The 22,393-nt window shown below is 34.7% G+C and overlaps 1 protein-coding gene across 17 annotated transcripts in view; it reads right to left on the reverse strand.

Moving 5' to 3' along the window:
• Positions 1-22,393, reverse strand: part of DIAPH2 (diaphanous related formin 2) — a 252,477-nt gene that overhangs the window by 192,886 nt on the left and 37,198 nt on the right. For 16 of the 17 annotated variants that reach the window (XR_011101176.1, XR_011101178.1, XR_011101177.1 and 13 more), the window contains 5 exons: positions 21,327-21,445; positions 19,860-19,924; positions 18,156-18,260; positions 15,237-15,779; positions 11,959-12,073 (listed from right to left, as the gene is read on the reverse strand). Coding sequence is in view for 9 of the 17 variants with exons in the window: in XM_068697351.1 (XP_068553452.1) it covers positions 11,959-12,073; positions 15,237-15,779; positions 18,156-18,260; positions 19,860-19,924; positions 21,327-21,445 (947 nt within the window). In the remaining 8 variants the exon portion in view is untranslated. The remainder of the gene's footprint in view (positions 1-11,958; positions 12,074-15,236; positions 15,780-18,155; positions 18,261-19,859; positions 19,925-21,326; positions 21,446-22,393) is intronic. The other variant, XM_068697348.1, reaches the window with a different exon arrangement.

Below are 22,393 nucleotides of genomic sequence, written 5' to 3' on the forward strand. Positions count from 1 at the left end.
AAGTGGCTTGTTTGGAACAAGAACTGCCATAGAACGCATGTAGAGTGTCTTTCTACATTACAGACATTCTAACTAAAGATCTGTTTGAAGTCATCCCAATGGAGCTGCAATATACCAGGACAGTGAAATGCTTGTACCATACTAACACAATATTCTTTATGATAAAGAGTAATTGATTTATTTTTTGAGTAATTACTGATAGACAGTAATTGAGATGGTTGAAAAACATGATGTTTTTCATTGATGTTTTTCTTCATTGTTGTTTTCTAATTATTGCAGTAGGTCAACTGATACTTATTAGGTAACAGCCACCACTCAGTGATGTCTTGCTGTTTGCCTTTTGTGTATAATATACACTTTTGGTTTTCTCCACCAGTATGACAGCGGTCTTTGAAAGCACTGAGAAAGTGGAAAGGAATTAATTATTAATAAGGCTTATGAAGAGAAAAAAGGTAGCAACAAACCAGAAAGAACAGCAAAAACCAGGTTTGAAATACAGAGGAGATCAATGGTACAAGTTATGAATGCTAAAAGATTGCATGAGTTCATTGAAGAAAACATTGAGCACTTTGCCATGTATAAAGATGCAACTTCCCACGCAAAAACTCAACTGTTTGAATCTGAGAACTATCAAAGCATTCAGTTTACTCTATCTGCATAGTCCACAGAGACAGTCTCTATGTACTAAGTAACGTGTATTTACCTTTTTCTTATACCTTTACCTAAGCATCTACTCTCAGTCATCTGTTGTAGTCAAAATACCAGGGTTAACTGGCCTGAGGATGTACGGCTTCATATGTTATTGCTACAGTCTTATAGATCTGACCTGAAAACACTTCCTTGGAACCCCAGAATTTCAATGGGTGTTCAAAACACTCTCACATACAGCTAAAGCATGTGCAGTGATTATTTGCCTTCAATAGGTAAATGATAAATTACGTCCATATTACAAGATTGCTCTTAGGGGACCCAACAGAATACTAAATTAAGTCACCTATGTTGTAGCGGACTTAAGACAGTCTTGACACACAACAGTACCAGTTGCTCACCTTTACCAACATAAGTTAGCTTTAAGCATAGACGCATACAAAATCCGTATTATATTTTAAATTTAGAATGTCATCTATGATTTGCTTACCTTTATTTTAGCAACATAAGCAAAATAGAATTTATTAAAAAGGCAATGTATCAGCATGAATAATAAAAATGTCTTAAATGCAAGACCAATAGAGACAGTAATTAAACCAAGCTTCTTCCGTTTTAGAATACACAACTTAGACAGTTTCAAAACCATTTATAAAAATCAACCAGCGTAGCACAATGACATTCTGCTTTTAGAAAGCGGTTAAACTGGAAGTTTCTTATTCCCCTGCCTCTCCACCTTGGGAAATACATTTGTGTTAGTGTTTTAAATAAATTATATTCTCACCTTGAAGACTAGAAAAAGCTATCTAAAGGAATTACGTTACAAAAAAGTATCAGTTTCTCACAGCTGCATATACATAACTTTGTATACTCTGTAAGTATTGTTTCATTTCAATTTTACATCCTTCAGGGACCATTAACAAGTAATTCAGTAAGTCCACAAAATTATCAGCTTTTTATCTGCCTACGTACCTAATACTTTCAATTTCTCAATGAATTCAGAAGGTTAGTAGCATAATTGTTCACTCTTAATCCTTTAGATAGCTTTTTACATGTACCTATCTCCAAAGAATCTTTATTCACTTACGTAATAGATCTATCCGTGCTCATTGCATACATGGCAGACATTCTTGCAGTGGAAGATATTACATTCAAAGCATCTCCTAATAGAATTACAGCTGAAACAGCTAGCAACCTCTAAATGAGGTGAGAATTTATTTATTCAGTTAATTTTGTTCAGCAAAAAAGAAAAATCAGTTTTGCGCATAAAACTATCAGGGGACAAAAGTTTTTGGTTTTTAAGTACAAGAGCATTACAGGTCAGTAAATACGTATCTAGAACTGGTCCATGAAGCAGAATACATTTTGACAGTTCATAGCAAAAAGCAACATTTAATTTAACAGAAAATTGTGAGAAAGTATATTTAGGAAGCTGTGTATTACGAACTAGCTATAGTTCTGCTGGTAAGATGTAGGCAACAACTCTCGTGCAGACTTAAAAGAATTATTTCATAAGAAAACACTTAAATTTTGGTTATATCTTTTTTATGGTGGATTTTCTTATTTAAACAAATACACTGTTATTCCTGCTGGAAGTTTTCAGGACATGAAAATATAGGTGCATGAACTATTCACTAGTCAACACAAACTTTCTTGGTAAATAACAGATTCTTTTCAGCATTTTTCATCCTTTTCTCCACTGACTTAATTTTTTCCTCCCACCTTCACTTCATAAACTCACAACCAACTGTATGGCTGTACATCAGCTAAAGAAACTAAATTACAACTCTCAGCTTTCTAGCAGTAACTAGATAAGGAGCCTTCTTTACTAGTATTGAAAAAGTTTTCAGTAAACTTAGCCACAACTACAAGTAACACATGAGAAAACAAAACATTCTTAAAAACCATCCTGCACAGAACTACAGAACACAGACCTAGAAGTGACAAGTGCCTGACCTCCAACTCATTATCACCATGAGGATTTTATGTTCTTTGATATATAAACACTTAAACAGGAAAGATTAGCCACCCTTCAAAAAAACTTCCACAACAGATAATATTACTATTACATTTAAGGGAAAACTGTCATTAAAAAAAGGAATAGGCTACTTAATCATGTTCTGATACTTAATCATGTTCTGAGTGCTTATCTTCATATTAAATTAATTTCCCTTGTAAAAAATCAAGTTAAAAAAACAACCTTTGAAGAATAACTTGATTTTTTCCTCCTGTTTTGACATTAGATAAAGCATTCTTTACAGTCTAATCTATTTACCAAATATATTTAATTCTAGAAATACATGCATGTTTTTATCTAAAAAACACTTTCAAGATTTTTTTTTCAGTTCAACTTCTGAATTTCTTTTTCTCTGAACTCAAAGAAAAGATACTCTCTGTAAGAGCATTATAGATCAAGACTACTTCATGAATGTATTCATATTTCATGCTAATTAGTCTTTGTACATAATCCCTTTCCCTGGTGTGCCTTGTATATGTGTCTCTGTCCTCAACTGCTCATTAAATGTGCTATAGTTCATTTGAGCACTGCATCACTGAGACTGAAATAGACATTTCAGAATACGAAAAAATGTCTCTCTCTTCCTCTGCTGTATTTTATAAAGCCACTACAAACAAAAGCTCTATTTCCCTTAGAAAAACAATGTGTATAGTACAACATTCTGTACATTACCAGCAGAGATCACACAGTAGACTGGAATTTCATGACTCTTGAATATGTTTGTCAATAACATATGCTATCTGTGTAGTGATCTTAACTCTTTTCTAATGGGGCCCTCTGACATACTAAATGTAGGGGAAAAATGCATGAATTTAAGAGTTCCCCCCTTCTCCCTTGACAATTTTTTATCATAAAAAATGACTCTTCCACCATTCATCCTCAATATTTTCACTTTCAATTTCTAAGAACCCTGGTCTAACACATTACTACATTGATTCTTTAAATTGCCAATCAAAACTTAAGATGTTGTAATGAAAATAACTCCTTAATCAAGAAATACATTCTTATGCAATTAATTTTAAGATCATTTAAGAAAGAAAGTAACACAAATACATATATATATACATGAATCTGTACTAAGTAGTAATAATAGCAGGCATCAGTTTACTTACAACAGAGCTTTCCCCATCACTTAATCCAACAGTACCAATTGCATAAATCATTTTGAAAAAGAAAGGAAAAGATGGAGAAGTTGCTCTCCCTTTCTCATAGTACTTGGATTTATTCTGTTGTTGAAAAATAACTCAAATACATTTGAGTTGACAAACAAGACTGCTTCTATTGGAAGCTCATATATGAAATTTGATTACATAATCAAGCAGTAACTAAGTGAAATTCCAGAAGACACAGAAGCACTTCGTAGCCCTATACCCCAAAGCAGTATCTTCCTTTGCTCTGAAGTCATACACTTCTGAAACAGAGGGTAAGGAAAAAGAAAAATACACATGCTGAATTAACTGGAAGACCAAGGGAGCCACCTGCAGCTTGTAAAACCCCAAACAAATACACTAGGAGTATTTTTTTTCCTTTTTATTTCACCAAGACAACACATATAGTTGACTGAGCAAAACATGTATCTGTGCTTAATACTAGAGGTTTCTGTATCAAACTGAAGCTATTGCTCTCACACTTAAAACAAGAGAGCTGTGTGCTACACAACTTTGGAGTGTAAAGACATTTAAGGCTTGTAAAAGTTAAGTTCTCTGGTGAATTTGATCTGGGCTTCTTAACAAATTCATCTCCATTCTTTAGAAGTTCTAATCACTTTTTCTTTTATTTACGAAAAACAAACAAACTCGAAGGAAAACTGTTTGTGATAAACAGACTCCATTCTTTAGTTGCTACTTGCCCTCTTTACTAAATAATAGCCGAAAAGTGATCCTGAAAATTTTTTTCTCCTCACTAAGAATGTATCATTACCTCAAGCATAAAGAAAAGACTTATAAATAATGATACATATTTCATGTTGTTCTTAGTCAGTAAGGAGTAATAGTGAATAAAGCCTTGTAACATTCCCACAGAAATATTGTAAAGAAGTAGAATCAATCTTGAAATATTATTAGCACCTAAACAGAATAAAAATTAAAATCTGCATTTAGTAAATGTAATTCTGATTATTTCAGTGGAAATGACTGAAGCTAAAACATTCATTCTGATCCAAGAAAGAACAGTATCTGCTTTGGAAGACTAACTGGTCATATAGGGGGGGAAAAATAACACAATTCATGTCAAAATGCAATACCTGTTAAATAAGGGGGCAAGGATGACAGAAATAAAACTATCTACATACTTTCTCTGAAACTAGCCTGTGTTCCTCTCTTTCTCCCTCTCCTCAGTATCTGATAGCTGTGTAAACAGGAAAAGTACGTAAGTTACCATAGATATTAAAAAAAAAAAAAGAAAGAAAAATAATAATTTAAAAATTTAACAATGGGCAGTTTCACAGAGGAAAAAAATACGGATTAACTGCTTCAGGAAATGAAAAACAGCCTGCTTTATAAAAAAAATTCATGATGAACCCCAATGAAAAAAAGCAAACCTAAGATACTAGTCAATGACCATCTGACAGAATAAATAAATAAATAAATAAATAAAAATAAAAATAAATTAGAACTGTCAATATCTTTTTGTTAGTGTTTTACCAGAAAGCTGTAAACCCAAGCAGACTTAAAAGGAAGAAGAAATCTCTACTGTTCGATCATACAATTTTAAGTGAAGACTGCAAAATGTTTATGACATTGGACCACCTTCTCTCTTCAAGCAAACAGAGGATTGGTAGGCATAACATCAGAAAAAAGAAAGCGTGGATGCTAAGAAACTGGTGTTTGAGCTTATCTTTCAGCATAACTAATGGATGATAGTTAAGTGCTTGTTGTATTTTGATTAGACTTAGACAGGATTAGAACAAATAAATTTTGAATTCTCTAGAAGGTGTATATACTTACTGTATGTGAAAGCATTACAAACAACATCTGCATAAGTCTACTATGTCACTAACTTGCAGTAATAGCCATTATTTCACCTCCACCTATTTCTACCACCAGTCCCCTTGCTACCTTAGATGGATTTGAAGAGAATATTTATGTCAGCATTTACAATAAACTTGAATAAACTTGGTTACTTGCTTACAATTCTGCACAAGTACAGTTTCCCAAATCATTTGTATTCTAAACTTATAGCACAAAACTAGAAACATTTACTACTCTCTAATAGGTGTTATTAATGGTGTTGCCAAAAGGTGTTAAGACCAACTAGTCTCATTTGAACATCACCTTTTTCTAAATCTCACCACATCATGTGTTATTTCTTACTCAGAAGTGATATTTTCTCCCTTGATTGTTCTTCGGCTTTTTTCGTGTTAGATGAACTTTCTTCCTTAAATTTTTACAATCACCTATTCAAGCTACTTTCAGCTGCCTCTTTGAACCTCCTCAACCGACAAAACAAGATTAAATACTGAAATCCTGGCACTAACCAAAATCACAAACAAGTTAAAACTACACTTTAGTTTACCCTATCCATGTTTTAGTGTTTTTTTCCTGATTGCTGTTATTTTAAAACTGAGCTACAAAGGAGTTTTTAAAATTGTCCACAGTGGGAGATACCAAAGTTAGGACTGGACAGCCACCTACATTTTCCTATTATGACTGCTAAAAACAAGACCATATTAAGATAGCCCATTTTATATATTTTGTTACATACTACATTATACTTATAAAAATTAAATATCTTGTTCAATTATAGTTTATGCACAGCTTGGTATTTTCTCTTGTCCTTTCTCACTCACACTCAATAAAGTAAAACAAAAAATAACAACCCACAACTCAGCTATTAAAACCTTACTTCAATCTTCAAAACACGCATCAAAATGACTGTTGAATTATATTTTAAAAGTCTAATCATAAAGAAGCTACAGAACCCTGATTGAGAAGTTTTCCCTTGAGGTAAGTTGGATAGATAATGAATTCTGTACTGGAACAATCCCAGTAGTTACAGACTATTATGTACTAATTACTACCTTTACAGATCTACTGTACACATAATTAATTTCTTCAGAGTACCACTATCATTCTTGACTGGCAAAATACACAACCTAAATTACAAGAGCCAGAAATTAACATGATCCTTTTGGGAGAAGGCATTAACTTGCTTTGTAGTGTTTTGCAATTAGTCTATCAATCAAACAGTAAAAAGTCATTTTGATAGCAGCAGGGCAGATACGTTGGATACTGTCACATTATAAGAAAACTTAACCATAACATTTTAATCTTTTACAGTTACCCAATACACAACTGTGCCTCAAATATTCACAAAATTAAACAACACATGGAGCTCTTGAGATCATGTTTCACAAAGCATCACAGATACCAGACTGCTGATGATGTTCTTTTTGTCATGCACATAGCTGACCATAGAGTTTTATGTCAGTTAAAGGGATGAAAGCAAAATTCAAAAAACTATTTTTCTAGTTGAACAACAATGATCTGATTATATGCTTTTACAGATTGACTATTAGGAAAGTTCTTGCCAAGAACACTAAAAAAATTAAAAAAAGTCTCGACGTATAGTCAAGCTCTTCATCCAGTCCAGCCTGTCCAAAACAACAACAACAAAAAATTCAGCAGCCCAAACTTACAGAAATGTGTAACGACTGGATTAAAACACTGAGCGTAAATTCTTGTTGAACTTCATTAAAGTAAGTCCCTCTCTAGAAAATTGTTAGTCATTTAATCAAAAGTGCATTCATTTTTTAATTCTAAAATCTTAGTAGTGGGACAATCTCTGTCAAAAAGGTGTCATTCTTAGTCGACAACGCATCTCAGTATTCCACTGTACATCAACAGAAATTAATTACTTCCTTAAGATCACTTAACAGACTCATAAGGACAAGATGCATTTATTTGATCTCTTGGATCTCCTCACTTGACATAAGAGACTGCACAGTCAACACTATGTAATCCAGCTAAGGAGGATGACTGATGAATTAATTTCACATTCTCTTGATACTCCTTAATATTACTTTATAAAATTCTGGATGATGTTACGTCATCTTTCACTATTAACCAAGTTAAAAGAAAAAAGAAACTAGTTAGGGTACAGAAGGTATTATTTTTTTTGTTGTTGTTTTTTTCTGTACAGTTACACAAGGAAATAAACATACATTTGTGTGTTTAATTGCCACCTACAGTACAGAGACTGTCCTATTTCTTAATATCACCCAACTTTATAACAACAGTTGCCCATTCTTTTTCAAGTATACCCAATATGAAAATATTTACTTGCAAAAACAGTCCATGAGACTGTAATCATCATCCCCAGCTCTGCAACTGGAAGCACAATTCCAAGCTCAAAATGTTTATCTTTAATGAAAATTTGAAGCCCTGGAGTCCATTCATCACGGGCCCTTAAAAGGTATTCAAATATATATTTCTTTTGAAGAAAACTGAAAATCCTTCAAGACTGTACTGAGACAGGGATAATTGGATATCAGTTAACTTAGATCAAATCCCAAGATCTCAAAACCTTGGGAAGTCTTACAGACAAAACTATTGAATGATTCCTTTGTTCCCTGCACAATGCGTATTTTCATGTTTCGGCTTCATAACTGATTTTACATACTAAATACTGCAGTTTGACTATTAGTAGTAATTTAAACCTAATTGAAGACATTCTACACTGTACATCCATATTAAACATTTAATGTCACAATAGCAAGCAAAGATTTTAACCTTACACTTACCCTTTAAAAGAAAAGTTGTATCTAACTATAATTAAAATAAAATTATTTTACCTGCAAGGTAAAATAAGGGAACATTCCTTTTTGCTTCTGGAGCTGTGTGATTAAATATTCCTAAATTTCTAAGCAGCTAACCAATGAATGTAATACTTCTTTAACTAACAAAAAGTATGCTTCAGAGGTGTACTATTATGACTTATTTTTCCCTAAGGTCAGTTTTCTGAAAGTACCACTTCCCTGAGAGCAGGTGGTGCTCAGATAATGAGGAAGCATAGAGAATCTTGGTGAGAACCAAGATTAAGTTACTCCTGGAGTATCTTAAACAAAACTATGTTAAACAAGGGCAGGGGGAAGGAAGCAAAATGTCATTTTCATTGCCCCAAAGAATCATGGATAGAATTTAAAGGTTTAATCAAGTTTGAGTGCTGCAACCTTGAAGGAATATACAACTTATTAATAAGTGCATATCATTTGTTTCACTTCAGTTACTACTGCCACAGGCATTCCAAAATCCCATGAAATACAAGATGATAAACACTAAGTCATCAGAAAAAGTTTTTAAAGATAGTCAGTTTTTAAAGATAGTCAGTTTTCTCCCACTCACCCACTCAAAATGTGTATTTGTTTTACACATTGACTGTGCTCTCTAGAGAATATAAAACGTGTTTCTATTTGCATTTCTTTAATTCTCCTGTAATATACATGTAGATCACACCAAAAAAATGGGACTAAAGCAGAGAAAAAAATTGACTCTAGATTATGCTTAAAATTAATATTTAGATGGTTAATGTGATGCCTGTGGTTTTTAAGGCCAAGTGTGAGAAATAAAAATGCTGATTATTATTTTAATGTTTCTCTTTGCGAATAGCAGTTTAAGAAGGCAGTTGCTTGTGAGATGCAGTAATTTCAGCATATGCTACTACTAGATACTCTGAAGCTCCTGATCTTCTAGAAGCTTTTTAAGTATCAAAGTAAAGTTGAACTAAAAGAAAGAACAAGCTAACTTTCTCTACTACCAGCTAAATGAAAGTACAATAAATAGGTGTTTAAATAACCTGTCCTGGGCGATATGCAGTAACTTCTCCAAAAATAGTAGGTAGCCCATGTGAAAATTGGCTGATATAATTATTTAGTTTATGACAGAATAAAAAAAGATGGCTCAAGGTAGAAACAGCAATGTAGTCTTCTTATTTCTCCCCATCCTTTGTCATGGCATGTTATTTTCTACAACCATTAAATGAGAATGGCAAAAGGATTAACACAAAAACTATCTGCAAGGCTATCACCAAGTTAACCTACGCAGAGAATTTCTATTGCTTCTTGTTTTATAACTGCGCAACTAGGTCAACAAGAATTTTCTCCCATGAAACCGACAGCTACGTCAAAATTTCAGAAGAGTTTTTTCAACATTTTTAATGAAGTGGCTTTCTCAGGAATTCAGAAACATTTCTTCAGATTGCTGATGAAAGGATTCAGCTTAAGGCAGAAGCTTGTCATTTTCACTTAGAAGGTTCTCAATCCATTGCAAATATCTGCTGCCATGTGTTTTTTCCTTGAAGGTTTTATTGGTTTGCTGTCACACCCAAATCAGTGGCAAACTCCACATTATTTTAACCAGATGGCAAAACTATGTATCCTTTTTCTGAATTATCCCTGTAATTCATACAACAGCCAGGAAATCACAGACCCCTAAGTGCAATACAAATTCATTCTAAAAGTAATAAAATCCTATTGTAATTGACAGAAAGGGATTCTAGTTGAAGTTACAGAAGACTCGCTACAATCAAAACACAAGGCATCACATGAAATGTTAATTCTCAAAGCCAAAAAGTTGAAGTAAAAACCGCAATGCAAAAATACTTAACATTCACTTCAAATTCCTAAATGTTTGTTTGCTCACTAAGATTTGGCCTACAAATACTTGATCATCTGACTTGAACATCTGCCTCCATTCAGCTTCCAGAATTCCACATCCCTCAAGTATATCATATTCTAACTTGTTGACAAATGGATGAAAGATCTGCGGCTAAAGCACAAATTCTTTAACTACCCAACACTTCTTAAATTCTAATTTGTTGGGCTTCCTCATTAGCTCCCGATTAAGTTATTATTAAACCATACTTCAAATGTACTTGCTCCTTTTCAAATGTCTGAAACAAATTACGAATAAATGGCCAAATATGAACTACTGATCACTAGTTCACTGTAATCTACAGTTAACAATAAGACTTCAACAGACTATATGCAGCCTCATAAGTACTTAAAGGCCATCTGAAGGCTGTAAAAAGTTCAAAATAGCATTAAGTAACCAACCTTCAGTTGTCCGTAACTGCCTTCCTGACTCAAGATATAAATATTAACATATTATTTCCTACCTAAATAAGTGTTCAAAAAGTTAAGGATTTTTTTTTTTGTTTTAAATCTAGAAGCATTACCAGAAAAGCTATTTACATGACACATTGAGCAGCCAGCCTCATGTGGACTTGACACAAGCTCCAGCATAGTTCTTGCTAACAGAGAAACAGCTATTGCTCATTGCATTTCACCAAAAATTAGTAAAGTACCTGATGTTTTCCATGGTATTATGCAAAGTTTAAACAGTGTGTGTGCACACAAAGATTAAGGAGATGTATGTCTACAAAACATGCTACAAACAGTCATGAAATGTATCTAGTCTGAGCTTTAAGCCAACCAAGAGTTGGCTGTAGTTGCCAAGTATCAATGAAATTTGTATGACTAATCACACACCTGTAGTGGAAGAAGACTCTGAGGAGATAACTCTGCAAAAACTATGTCTTTGAGACTCAGGAGAAAGAAGTGATTAACCACAAGTGTTGCAAAGAGTTCTGAACTTACCTTCACAAAAAGGGAGCAAGAGTGTAGCCTCTGTTGTAAACAAATGGCTCTATCACCTGATCGGACCAAGCAGTTACTTAACTGTTTGTCCCCAGGTTAAAAGCACACAAACAAAACACGACAACAAAAAACACACCCCAACAACACTCGAAAACTTAGAAGAGAACAATGGTTTCAACTCGCAGATTCCAGTATCGTGGCATCAGGCACATTACAGGAGTTGTGATGTAACTGCATGTTGTAATAGCTAGATTCTTAAGTCTCATTTTCAGTGGTGTGGGATTTTCATTTACCACAGTGGTACAAATAAGCACATTTTTATTACACATTAAACCCTTCCCAAGTGATGAAGAAGAACCTGACAACTTGCAGTCTGTGCAGCTAGGAGCATTAATGCGGATGAGCATGATGCTAGTGTTAGAATCTGAAGATAGATCAGGGTTTAAATTGAAGATTCAACCTGTCTAGAACACACTAGGCAGATTCAGAATGCATTATTACATAAGGTTGTTACCACCAAAGGCCATGAAGTGAGAGGAATACAATTCCTGTAATAGATGGCAATGCTTAAATACACATTGTAAATCATCTTCCTACTTTAAGTATTGTATAATTCTATAGCAATCCACAAAGCATAAAAAAAACACCACTGCAGCTTTACACTTAATAAAAGCATGAGACAAAAAGTAAAAGAAGAACATACCTTTCACCTGTGTTCCAAAGGTGATTGCCAATTTTGCAAATAATTCTGGGCTTTCAAATTTATCTTCTTCAGCTTTTACCCAAAAGCTGCTTTCTGCTATTTCTTGGGGCTCAACCTGAAACAGAAATGTCACTTCCAAAGTTAATAACTCATCCTGTTAATAGCCAAATTAAAGCCAACTCCACAGGACTGTTGCAATAACTGGACTGAAATGCATTTAGTTAAGTTCTATGTATTATATGTTGTCTTAAAAATCAGTAATTCTTAAAGAATACATTCAAACAAAAATTGTTGTGTAGGTTGATGGCAGTTTATAAGATTTTATTTATTTTTCTACGATCAGTTGAGCACTGACCAACACCCCCAGACCCTTTTCCTCTGCATAGCTTTCAAGCCACTTTGCCCCAAGCTTTTAGTGTTGCATGAGGTTGTTGTGGCCAAAGTGCAGGATCTGGCATTTAGCCATGTTGAACCTCATCCCATTGGCCTCTGCCCATGATCCAACCTCTCCAGGATCGTCTGCTGGGCCTTCTTACCCTCCAGCAGATCGATACTTCCCCTCACCATGGTATTGTCTGAAAACTTACTGAGTGTGTACTCAATAGATGTTATACACAATTATGAAGTAACTCAAATTCCTCTCTTCGATGCAAAGAACAGTGGCTACACTGATCAAAGAGAAATTTTACAGAAATATATATCTAATCATACATGTATACCCGTGTAACTTCTTCCACACCATCCCCCAACAAAGTTATGTTTCAACAAGTAACTATGGTCACATGTTGGCAAATCAGAAACTGTCCTTTTATTTCACTGTTCATGTAGATGCTTATATTTTAAGATTATAAAAAAAAAAAAAAGTTTGCTTAAGTATAAGTAATATAAATGGGCTATATGGTAAAAGTTCACATTCAGTCTAAGATAATGGTGCCCAAATGTTTCACTTAAGCAGTCCCATAGCTCCTCCCAGTGGCCACAACCCTGCCCTACCACAGAAATAATTTGAAATCAATGAATATTCCAGATCAATAACTTAAGCATCATTACATTATCAACACAGATATCCACATTCTCTGAACATAAAACTAGATTAGACTTCAACAGCATGGAAGCTTTCTACATAAAACAGAATGCTGTTGGATAACTGCTAGTTGCAAACTACTTTAAAACTGTTCCTCAATGTTTGTATATACTTATGCAACTTGATGCAAAGTTACAATTCATTGTTCATGCCTAATAGAATGATACCCCTTCTTTTCACCTCGATCATGACAGTTTTTCAGTCCACTTTGGCATGGATCAACAATACAAGCAACATTCTGCAGAAGAAAAATTCAGTAAGCATTCACTCTCTGATGATACTCCACGTACCTCAGAGCAGTCAAAGGACCAGAAAAGAAAGTAAGTAGTTACCTTCCACCATCTCTTGCTGTCATTACATAAATCCACCAAGCCTAGTACAAATCCTCTGAAAGTTTTCATGGAAACAAATAATCTCACTCAGCAATGTGCAACCCAGGGACTTTTTCAAAAAGAACTGTTTGGGAACTAAATTAGCTTCATGGGTTGCTCATCTGCCAAACATCAAACAATTTCTGCCAAAAAATCTCATTTAAAAACTCACATACTACATCATATCACCTATACTTGTAAAATAAATGGTGAGCTTCTCAATTCTACCAGTTAAATGACTCTACCAGCAATGACTCTACCAGTTAACTATTAAAACTGCATACTGCTAAATCCAGTGCAGTAAAAACTTTAAACAAAACTGATACAATGTAACACCACTGCCTTTACTACCTTATGATAAGCTCTGCAATATCAGTGTAAACACCTGCCTTTCCCAGAGAAAGGCATTTATCTTAACAACAGAGTTATGGAAGATGTTGCTGTTAAAGCATGCTTTCTAGTACAACTATCATTGACAAGTAAGGCAATGAAAATCAAATTTCCTTTAAAACTTACAGAACATGTCACAAGAAGAAATATGCGAACATAATCATTTGTTTCATTTCCTTATTAATGCTTTAATTTAAAATAAGTTATTTATTCAGAGGACTAGTCTCAAAATAACACAACTTCACATCAAGACATCTGTCCTTACAAGAAAATTTTAGTGGTGTAGGTCTGTATACTTATCACAGCAAATAAGGATGTTGCTTTTTACTAGGAACAATTCTTTCTCCAATGCCTTCCCAACATTTTTTTGAGGGACTAGTCAAGTTCTTATGTTTCATGAAAGGCTCTTGAAAGGAAACTAGGAAAAAAAAACACTATCAATGTTACCATAACGGTTTCCTTCAAACTTCTTTTTTTTTTTTTTTTAAAGAAATTCCTAGAAAGCATAACCAAAGCACTGTGCTTTTGAGACAGTATCAGATCCAAAATTACACATTCTGTAAGCCTGATCCACTTTCAACTTGCCCTCAAAAAAACAAGCAAAAATATTTTTTATTGTACATACAAAATACACAATTTATGACTCCAACAGACTGCTTAATCCACAGCACAAGAAAACAAAATCAGAGCTCTGCTTTGCAGTGCCTTCCAAAATACCATTTAACTACTCACACCAGGTTTTACTGCATTTTATTGCTAGAGACTTAATTCCTCTAAGTTCATCTCCTTTTACAAAATCCTTTCTTATTACTCAGCCACAGCTACTTCAATTAAGTAAACACGGTGGTAGTCATCCCTCGACTCCGGATCCCTCTGTCAACTGTCAGATTGCCAAGATTCATAAATGGCAGTCTTCTCAACAGTTTTCTACCCAACTGTCAACTTCAAAATTCATTTCCCCAATCCTAAACACTAATAATCTTTTAACTAAATCAATCTACTGAAAATAGTAGTACCATGATTAAAGTATACACTTAAACTACCTGATAACTTAAACCTACTTGAAACACATTTAACTTCTGAAGTTTTTACTTGGCAAATCAAGCATCAGTTACAGCTAAAGACATATAGAACTTACCTCTACAGAAAATTACTAAAAAAATTTCAGATCTGCTAGCTACTCATATCCCCAGAATACAAGATGCTGAGTATTAAATACATTGAGTTTCCCCCATAAGATAAGGTGTCCTCGAAAACCAACACCAGCTGCATCACAACCAGTGCATTAGAAGTATTTTGGATACAGGATTTAATGAATTCCCCAAGCTTCATGAGTACTATCAGCTACTTAATATAAACCCTGACATTTCACCTTCTTCCTCAAAAGCCACTTTTTAATCAATGGGAGAAAAAAACAAAACATTTTGTAATACCTTTGACCAGTTGATTCTCTTCATAGAGACCTCCAGCTTATATTTTTTCTTCTCCTTCATTCCATGTGGTAATGCTGGTACCACTGCAAAGGGAGCAAAAGGAACACCTCCAAGAGGTGGTGGCATAGGAGGCCCACCAAAAAGAGGTGGTGGAGGCGGCACTGCTGCACCAGGAAGCGGTGGTGGTGGAGGTGGCAGCGATCCACCAGGCAGTGGTGGTGGTGGAGGCGGCAATACTGCACCAGGCAGTGGCGGTGGTGGTGGTGGCAATACTGCACCAGGCAGTGGCGGTGGTGGCGGAGGTATCGGTGTTGTACCAGGCAGCGGCGGAGGAGGTGGCACGACTGCACTAAGCGTCAGCGAAGGTGGCACTGCTTGTGTACCAGGCAGCGGCGGTGGTGGTGGTGGTGGTGGAGGGGGTGGCACTGCTTCACCAGGCAGTGGCGGAGGAGGAGGTGGTGCTGGAGGAGGAGGTGTCACATTCTCAGTTGATATTGGAGGAAGTGGTGCTGCTTCTGTCTGTTGACTTGTCAGGACTGGAGCCTGAAATTTAAAAGAGCAATTCTTTTCATCTGGGGAGGGAAGGAGGTTTAATATAAACTGACTAATCTACCTTGTAGTCTACTGTACCTCAATAAAATGAGAAATACCATGTACCATAAAACTACCAAGTAAACTGAATCACCTAGTATTTATAAACAAATGGTTTCCATTTTCAAGACAATGTACTAGTAGCACTAACATTTAAGAGAACAACATATCAATTTATATCTAATCAATGAACTAAAATAATTTCCCCACTCAGGACATCCTGGAGAGCTGTGGCAAACATGGTAATAACCACACTTGATTTTAAGAACACTAAACTGCTGGTGGAAGGTTTTTGAATTAAATCACTGAAGCAGCTAGGGCAGTACAAGAGTTGTTGTAACTATCCTGACATCTTGTGTGGGCATGGGGGTGGGGAGTGAAACAATCATGCTTGGTTTTAAAACTGTCTGCACTTGGATAGGAAGGAAAAATGAGCAGTTCCAATATCCATTCCAATAAATTATTAGAGTGTCAAATTCACAGACAACTGTCTTTTAAAAATGGTTTAAAAACAGTTTCCGGAGATATGCACAAAATGCCACATGAGCTCATATTGTAAATCCTCTACATACTAAGGAATCTTTTGTTGCAAAATCATTACGTAATGCAGGCTTTTCATTTAATCTAATTTACATACTCTTTCCATGCCTAATTATTTACTACTTCTAGTTTAATGAAACCAATTCCCGCCCCCCCCCCCCCCCCCCCCCCCCAAAAAAAAGTAAAATACCATGCTGAAAAAAACTGAGTGCACCTAGAAATAAATGCCATCACATTCTAAGCTAGTTGAGAATGTAATGGGAAACATAACTCAAGAGAAAAAAAAAAAAGGCATAGATATGACAAAGTTAAGATATATCACTTAATTGTACCACTATTAAGAATGAGCTGTAATGTCTAGATAATATGAACTGTGTTGGCAATGATATAGCTGGATTATTAACTGATTAGACTAAAAATAAATTATTGGCTTTGCTTAAAATGTGTTTCTTTGTCCCATGAACTATGTAAGTGTACTATTACAACTGTAATGCAACAACTGGTGGAGAACTCATTAAAACTGATTGACAAATTTCAGTGTAACTGTCTTGTAGAGATCTGTAACAAACATTAAAGTGGATAGGAACGAGGCATGAGGCATTGAAAGAAGCGTTTGTGAAGGAAAACAGCAATAGAAACCATAAGGTTTGTAACCACAAGTTACGTGAATGACTTGCATTGAAAACCAGTGACACAATGTACAGCAATCCATCTGTTAAACACAATGTAACATGTTTATAGTAACAAGTAACAATGTAACAAGAAAGCCTGTGCTGTGAAAAGGCTACAGCACAGATTATTTGTCAGAAAAAGACCAGCATGTTGACAGCAAAAAATGGCAACCAGGTTATAACACAACATATGCTGTTCCTCCTCTTCTAATACAAACAGGAAGACCACAGTTATTAAGGTACCCACAATTAGAAAAAGTGCAACAGGCAGGCCTTGGCTAATGCTCAAGGAATGGCAAATTAACTAGAGTGAGGCAAAAGGATCAAACTGTAACAACTGCTGGTTGCCAAAGGCCTGCCTAAAACCCCACTCATCATTAAACAAGAATCACCCAATAGATGTAATGACAACTCAACACAGAGCATCTCTTGCTTTCCACCTCACAGGTGATCCTGGATAGATAATCTGGACATACAGTTTTGGTACCTGTGAGCAAAATTTATGAAGAAATAAATTCAAGTAAAATCAGCTTGGCTGAAATTATGTATCACCTTCCCCTTCCATGAGGTTTTGCATTTTTTGTTACAAAAATCTTATACTGTATAAAACTACTTCAACATTATTTTAGAAAAGGCTATAGCCTGGTATCTGGAGTTCAAAAAAAAAGGTTTATTATCAGACTTCACTTGCATGCACATTCTGAAAGGCATTTAAGTTATGCATGCACAGCTATCATGATTTCTACCTTTGCTACTCAGATATAAAGCCTTCTGAAAAAAAAAAAAACAACACTTTTTGCAAAACATATAGAAGTAGTGATATTAAAGCATAAACAACAAGGAAAAAAATGTCAGGCTAAATTTAAACTTTTCATAGCCTAAATATTTTTTTTTTCAATAAAGCAGGTATTTATGACAGATTTTGAACACACTGCTATTTGAAAAAGGCTACTTCCATTAAATAGCTTTAGTAGTTTACACTGCTTAAAAAACAAACCAATACAACTATAACACACATTTCAAATTCTACAGAAAGAACATTCTCCAAGGCATTTTCCTCTTGATTCTGTAAAAACAGTTTTCAGTTGAAAAACTTAATGTAATTTAGTTTTATTACCTGTGTTCGTAGCTGTTTGATTTCTGTTTCAAGTTCTTTGATTTTCTCCTCTCGTTTCTGCAGTTCCGCTTGTGCCTCCTGTCGAGCTGTGAACTCTTCATCAAACTGTAACAATCATAATCATAAAAGTGTTTGTCCATACTAGATATTATAATTTCAGGAATTCTTTGAACAATAACAAATATAGACAATGTACAAGTCAATGCACAAGTCAATGTACAAGGAGGCATCCAAGTAAGTCACTAATACTCTTGATGTCCCTATATAAAATGGAAAAGTCCTACTTATAATATTTAAGTATGACTGTGAAAAATTCTTATTATACTTTCATCCTGCTACTGTTTCCTAGGCTTAATACATTATTAGCATATTCAAAAGCTTCTGTTAACTCACTCTTCCTCAGGACAAAACAACCAATCTCTAAGAACACATGTTGACTTGCAGCAACAAAGTACATTCTGATGCAGGATTCTGTACAGCAGCATTACAACAATTTGCCTTCTATAAAATTCAGACACCATAACTGTACTAAAAATGAAACCCCATTTAACACTGAAGGAAGAAAAATTGACTGTTTCACTGATTTCTTTTGAAATTCTTATTACATTCAAAAAAATATATACTACACTTTGGTCTGCAAAAGGCTTTTTAGGCTAAATCAAAATTTTGACTGTTTTAGTATACAACACTATGTACAGGTTTTAAGTACTATTGCAGCCAATATAGTGCACTGAGCATTTCATATCATTAAACAGACTGTGTGATCAGCTGAGATTAACAATTTATCTATTAAATTCCTATCTCCTAGATAATTTTAAAAGTAATTTGAGAAAGCATTAATCAAGCTACTGTCAGCACAAATATGAACAGTGATAAAGCAGAAGGATAAGCATCAATTAATTCAGAAATACAAAAATTTTTATTACAAGAAGAACACAGCTGGAATTCTACAAAATTATTTTAAAGGTCTAACCTCTTATGTTTCTGATAATATTTCAAGACTTACCATAACTGAAAGGCTAAGTTATCAAGTTCCTAATAGAAGAGAACTGGACCAGAAGAAAGTAGTAGTTTGCAAAACAAGTTCTAAAATACCCTATAAGGCTCAAATGTGAGTAATACGGAAAGAAGCTATTCTTCCCCATAACATAATGCTTCATCTTGGGCATTATAAGCAGCTAAAGCAGTATTTTCGTGTTAGCATCTCCATAGTTAGAGTTGATGCTTTTTGAAACATTGAATGACTCTGCCTTAGGTAAGTTTACTCAGGTTTGAAGCCAGCACTAGATGAAGAGCTAAGACAACTCCTTTCTTCTTTGCCACACCCCTCCCTTCCCCCCCCTCACCCCCCCCTTTTTTTAAAAAGCGTTATTTAGTCATAGTTAAACACCTAAAGTGCAACACGTTTCAGGACAAAATAGTAGCAAGTGGAAATCTTTTCCCATCAGTTATCTACAGCAGATTGATGCAACTGAAAAATATTCACAGCTAATAGTAATCACCTGCTTTTGATTTTGGAGGAAGCTGGAATCTGAGCCTTGCACAGCAACACCCCCAGAGCTATTAAATGTGGAAGAACAGGACTCCTGCCTGTGAGATTCATTGTTTCCAAATTTCCACTAAGTTTCTACTGTGAAACAAGCCTATAGCATTCTCGTCAGACTTCTGTTCCATAACTTAAAAAGAGTAGTGACAAGGACTTACTTTTCTGGAAAATTCTGCTGCCTTTTTTTCACTTTCTTCTACTTTAGCTTTGTCCACACATGCATCTGAAAGTTGAACACACAAAAGTCAGGTAAAACATCACAGCTCTAGGGTCCCTTCCAACCACAACTGCACCATGACATGAAAGCAAGAGACAAAAGATAAAATGAATTACTAGGCTGATCTGACCAAACATTTGTTGAATTATTTTGATGAGCAAAATCTGTGACTATGAAAAAAAAAGCTGTGAGAAGACAACTACTATTTTTTTAATATGAATAACTACAGCTTGTTTTGTCTCTAACAGATTACAGTTTGTACATAATGATTTTTGCCCTTCTAGATTAATCTACTCCTAAGTATTAGGTGAAAAAGGACTCCTACACTAGCATGAAGTAATAGTTACTTCTGAGTTTTTAATTTAGAAAGCCTCCTTCTGAGATAAGAAACCCAAAACTGAACTGCTTCTCATTTTAGTAAAATTCAGAGGTGAAGACAATTTGGACAGGCTATAAAGCAGGTTTCTTCACTCAGTGGTACAAAATATTTCTATTGGTTTATAATGGATGGTAAAAAATATACTTTTTATAAGTGAAGCAAACAAAATTAACAGTATTATAAGTAGGAACTGGCATGGATAGACAAACCAGTTATTCCCTCAACTACTAGATCGATGGAAAAGATTTTGAGGTAAGATTAAGTGACCAGGTTCCTAGTCATAACTAAATAAAATACAGATACACCTTTTTAGACGTGGAAGTTACTTTTTCAGAAAGCAGTTCTTCCCCACCCTTCCAACGCAACCTGTACAGCATCCTTTCTCACCTTCTTTTACCAAAAAAGCTTTTTTGGTAAATGAAGATGTTCTCAAAGAGTAACTACTTCCTTCTATGAAACATTTACTCCAGAGGATGCCACTATTTAAAGAACACAGTCTATTCCACCCATCTTAAGAAAAGCTTACAGCAAAACTTTTAAATGCTGTTAACTGCCATTTAATTGATACTGTATTTATTCAGCTGCTTCTTTCACAGATGACATAAAGAACTGCAGGACTCTGGATGTTCAACTGACTAGTTTAGCTTACTAAACCATCTCAAATGTCTGGAAAATATTCTTAGAATTAACCCTATAACAATTAAAATTCATTAACAGTTAATGTTAATATAAATTTTGGTACTTGTTACAGACCTGAAATTCATAAAATTTATGAAAAAGCAATTTTTAGTTAGCAAGACTATCAGATTCAGATATATGCCAATATAACACTGGAGAATAAAACTTCATCTGTGTAATTTATTAAGGGCTGCAGAGCTTAATCTGGCCTTTCCTACAAGTACACCTGTAACTTACATGCAGATTTCTATAAAACTAAGAAAATTCGCGCAAGATTTTTATACAGCAGCACAGAAAGGAAAACATACACTTTAGTAAAACACAATGTAAGATTGCTTGTAGTATACAAACCAACAAGGTGAGTAAAATCCACATCCATTCTTCCTCTGCATTTAAAATCTGGGTCCATTCCACTAGAGTGCAATACTATCTGTGATACGCATTCTTCGATTATCTTGTAATACTGAGGTCTAACAAAGAACACATTTTACAAGACAACATGAACAATAATTTATGCAACAAGGAGTGGAAAATGGGGCAACTATAACTCCTAATATAAGAATTTTACATTTGCCAGTAAAAGGATCAAGCCAAGTCTTACTTGCATGCTGGCTAATAAAGCACTATTACAACATTAAGTACTTCAGTATTTTCAACATATGCTGCAGAAATTCTTTAGTAAGTTATCAATACACTTGCAGAGTTATTTTACTGTTAAGTTAATCGATTGATATTCCTCTCTGAACAACTGTATCAGGGTCCTGTAACATTAGAGAATTCTGTGCTCAGAATTGTTAGTTGTAACCGGTGCAGTGTATTACACACCTCAATTCCACATAGCACTGAGTTTTCAAAGTAGGAAATGCTCAAGCCTGAACTTGCAATATTTCAAACTTCCCCAAAAAATTAAGAACAGATTTCTCAGGTTATATTTTACCTCTTAATTTCATTTTGCACATCAATTGTTTTTATCATTAACTTACAGGAAAACATTTCCTAAAACAAAAAGCTATACGTAGTACTTCTACACTAAGATACAACGAGGTGCACATACAGTAAAGAGAAGCTTAAAGAGGAAAGAAGATGCAGAGCATTGTGAAAGACTTTTGAATTACTAGTTATACAGTTATACAACTAACGTAAGTTCATTGAAGCCCCAGAAACTATCAAACTCAACTGACATGTGCACAATAAATTAAAATACTAGGGGATGAGGGTGCTAGAGGAAGTAAGGCTTAAGTCTTTTAAACAAGTATTATATTTAATATGCTCTTTATAAAATTAACACTGAGCAGAAAAACAAGTATCATGTAACATATCAGCTACAGAGCAAACTACTCGTAAATGATCATGAGCCACTCAATTTATTTTATTCTTCCCCTTAACACCTCCAAATATCAACCCTGACAGCTGATTCT

Source organism: Anas acuta, chromosome 13 (assembly GCF_963932015.1).
Source record: "Anas acuta chromosome 13, bAnaAcu1.1, whole genome shotgun sequence".
Taxonomy (NCBI): domain Eukaryota; kingdom Metazoa; phylum Chordata; class Aves; order Anseriformes; family Anatidae; genus Anas; species Anas acuta.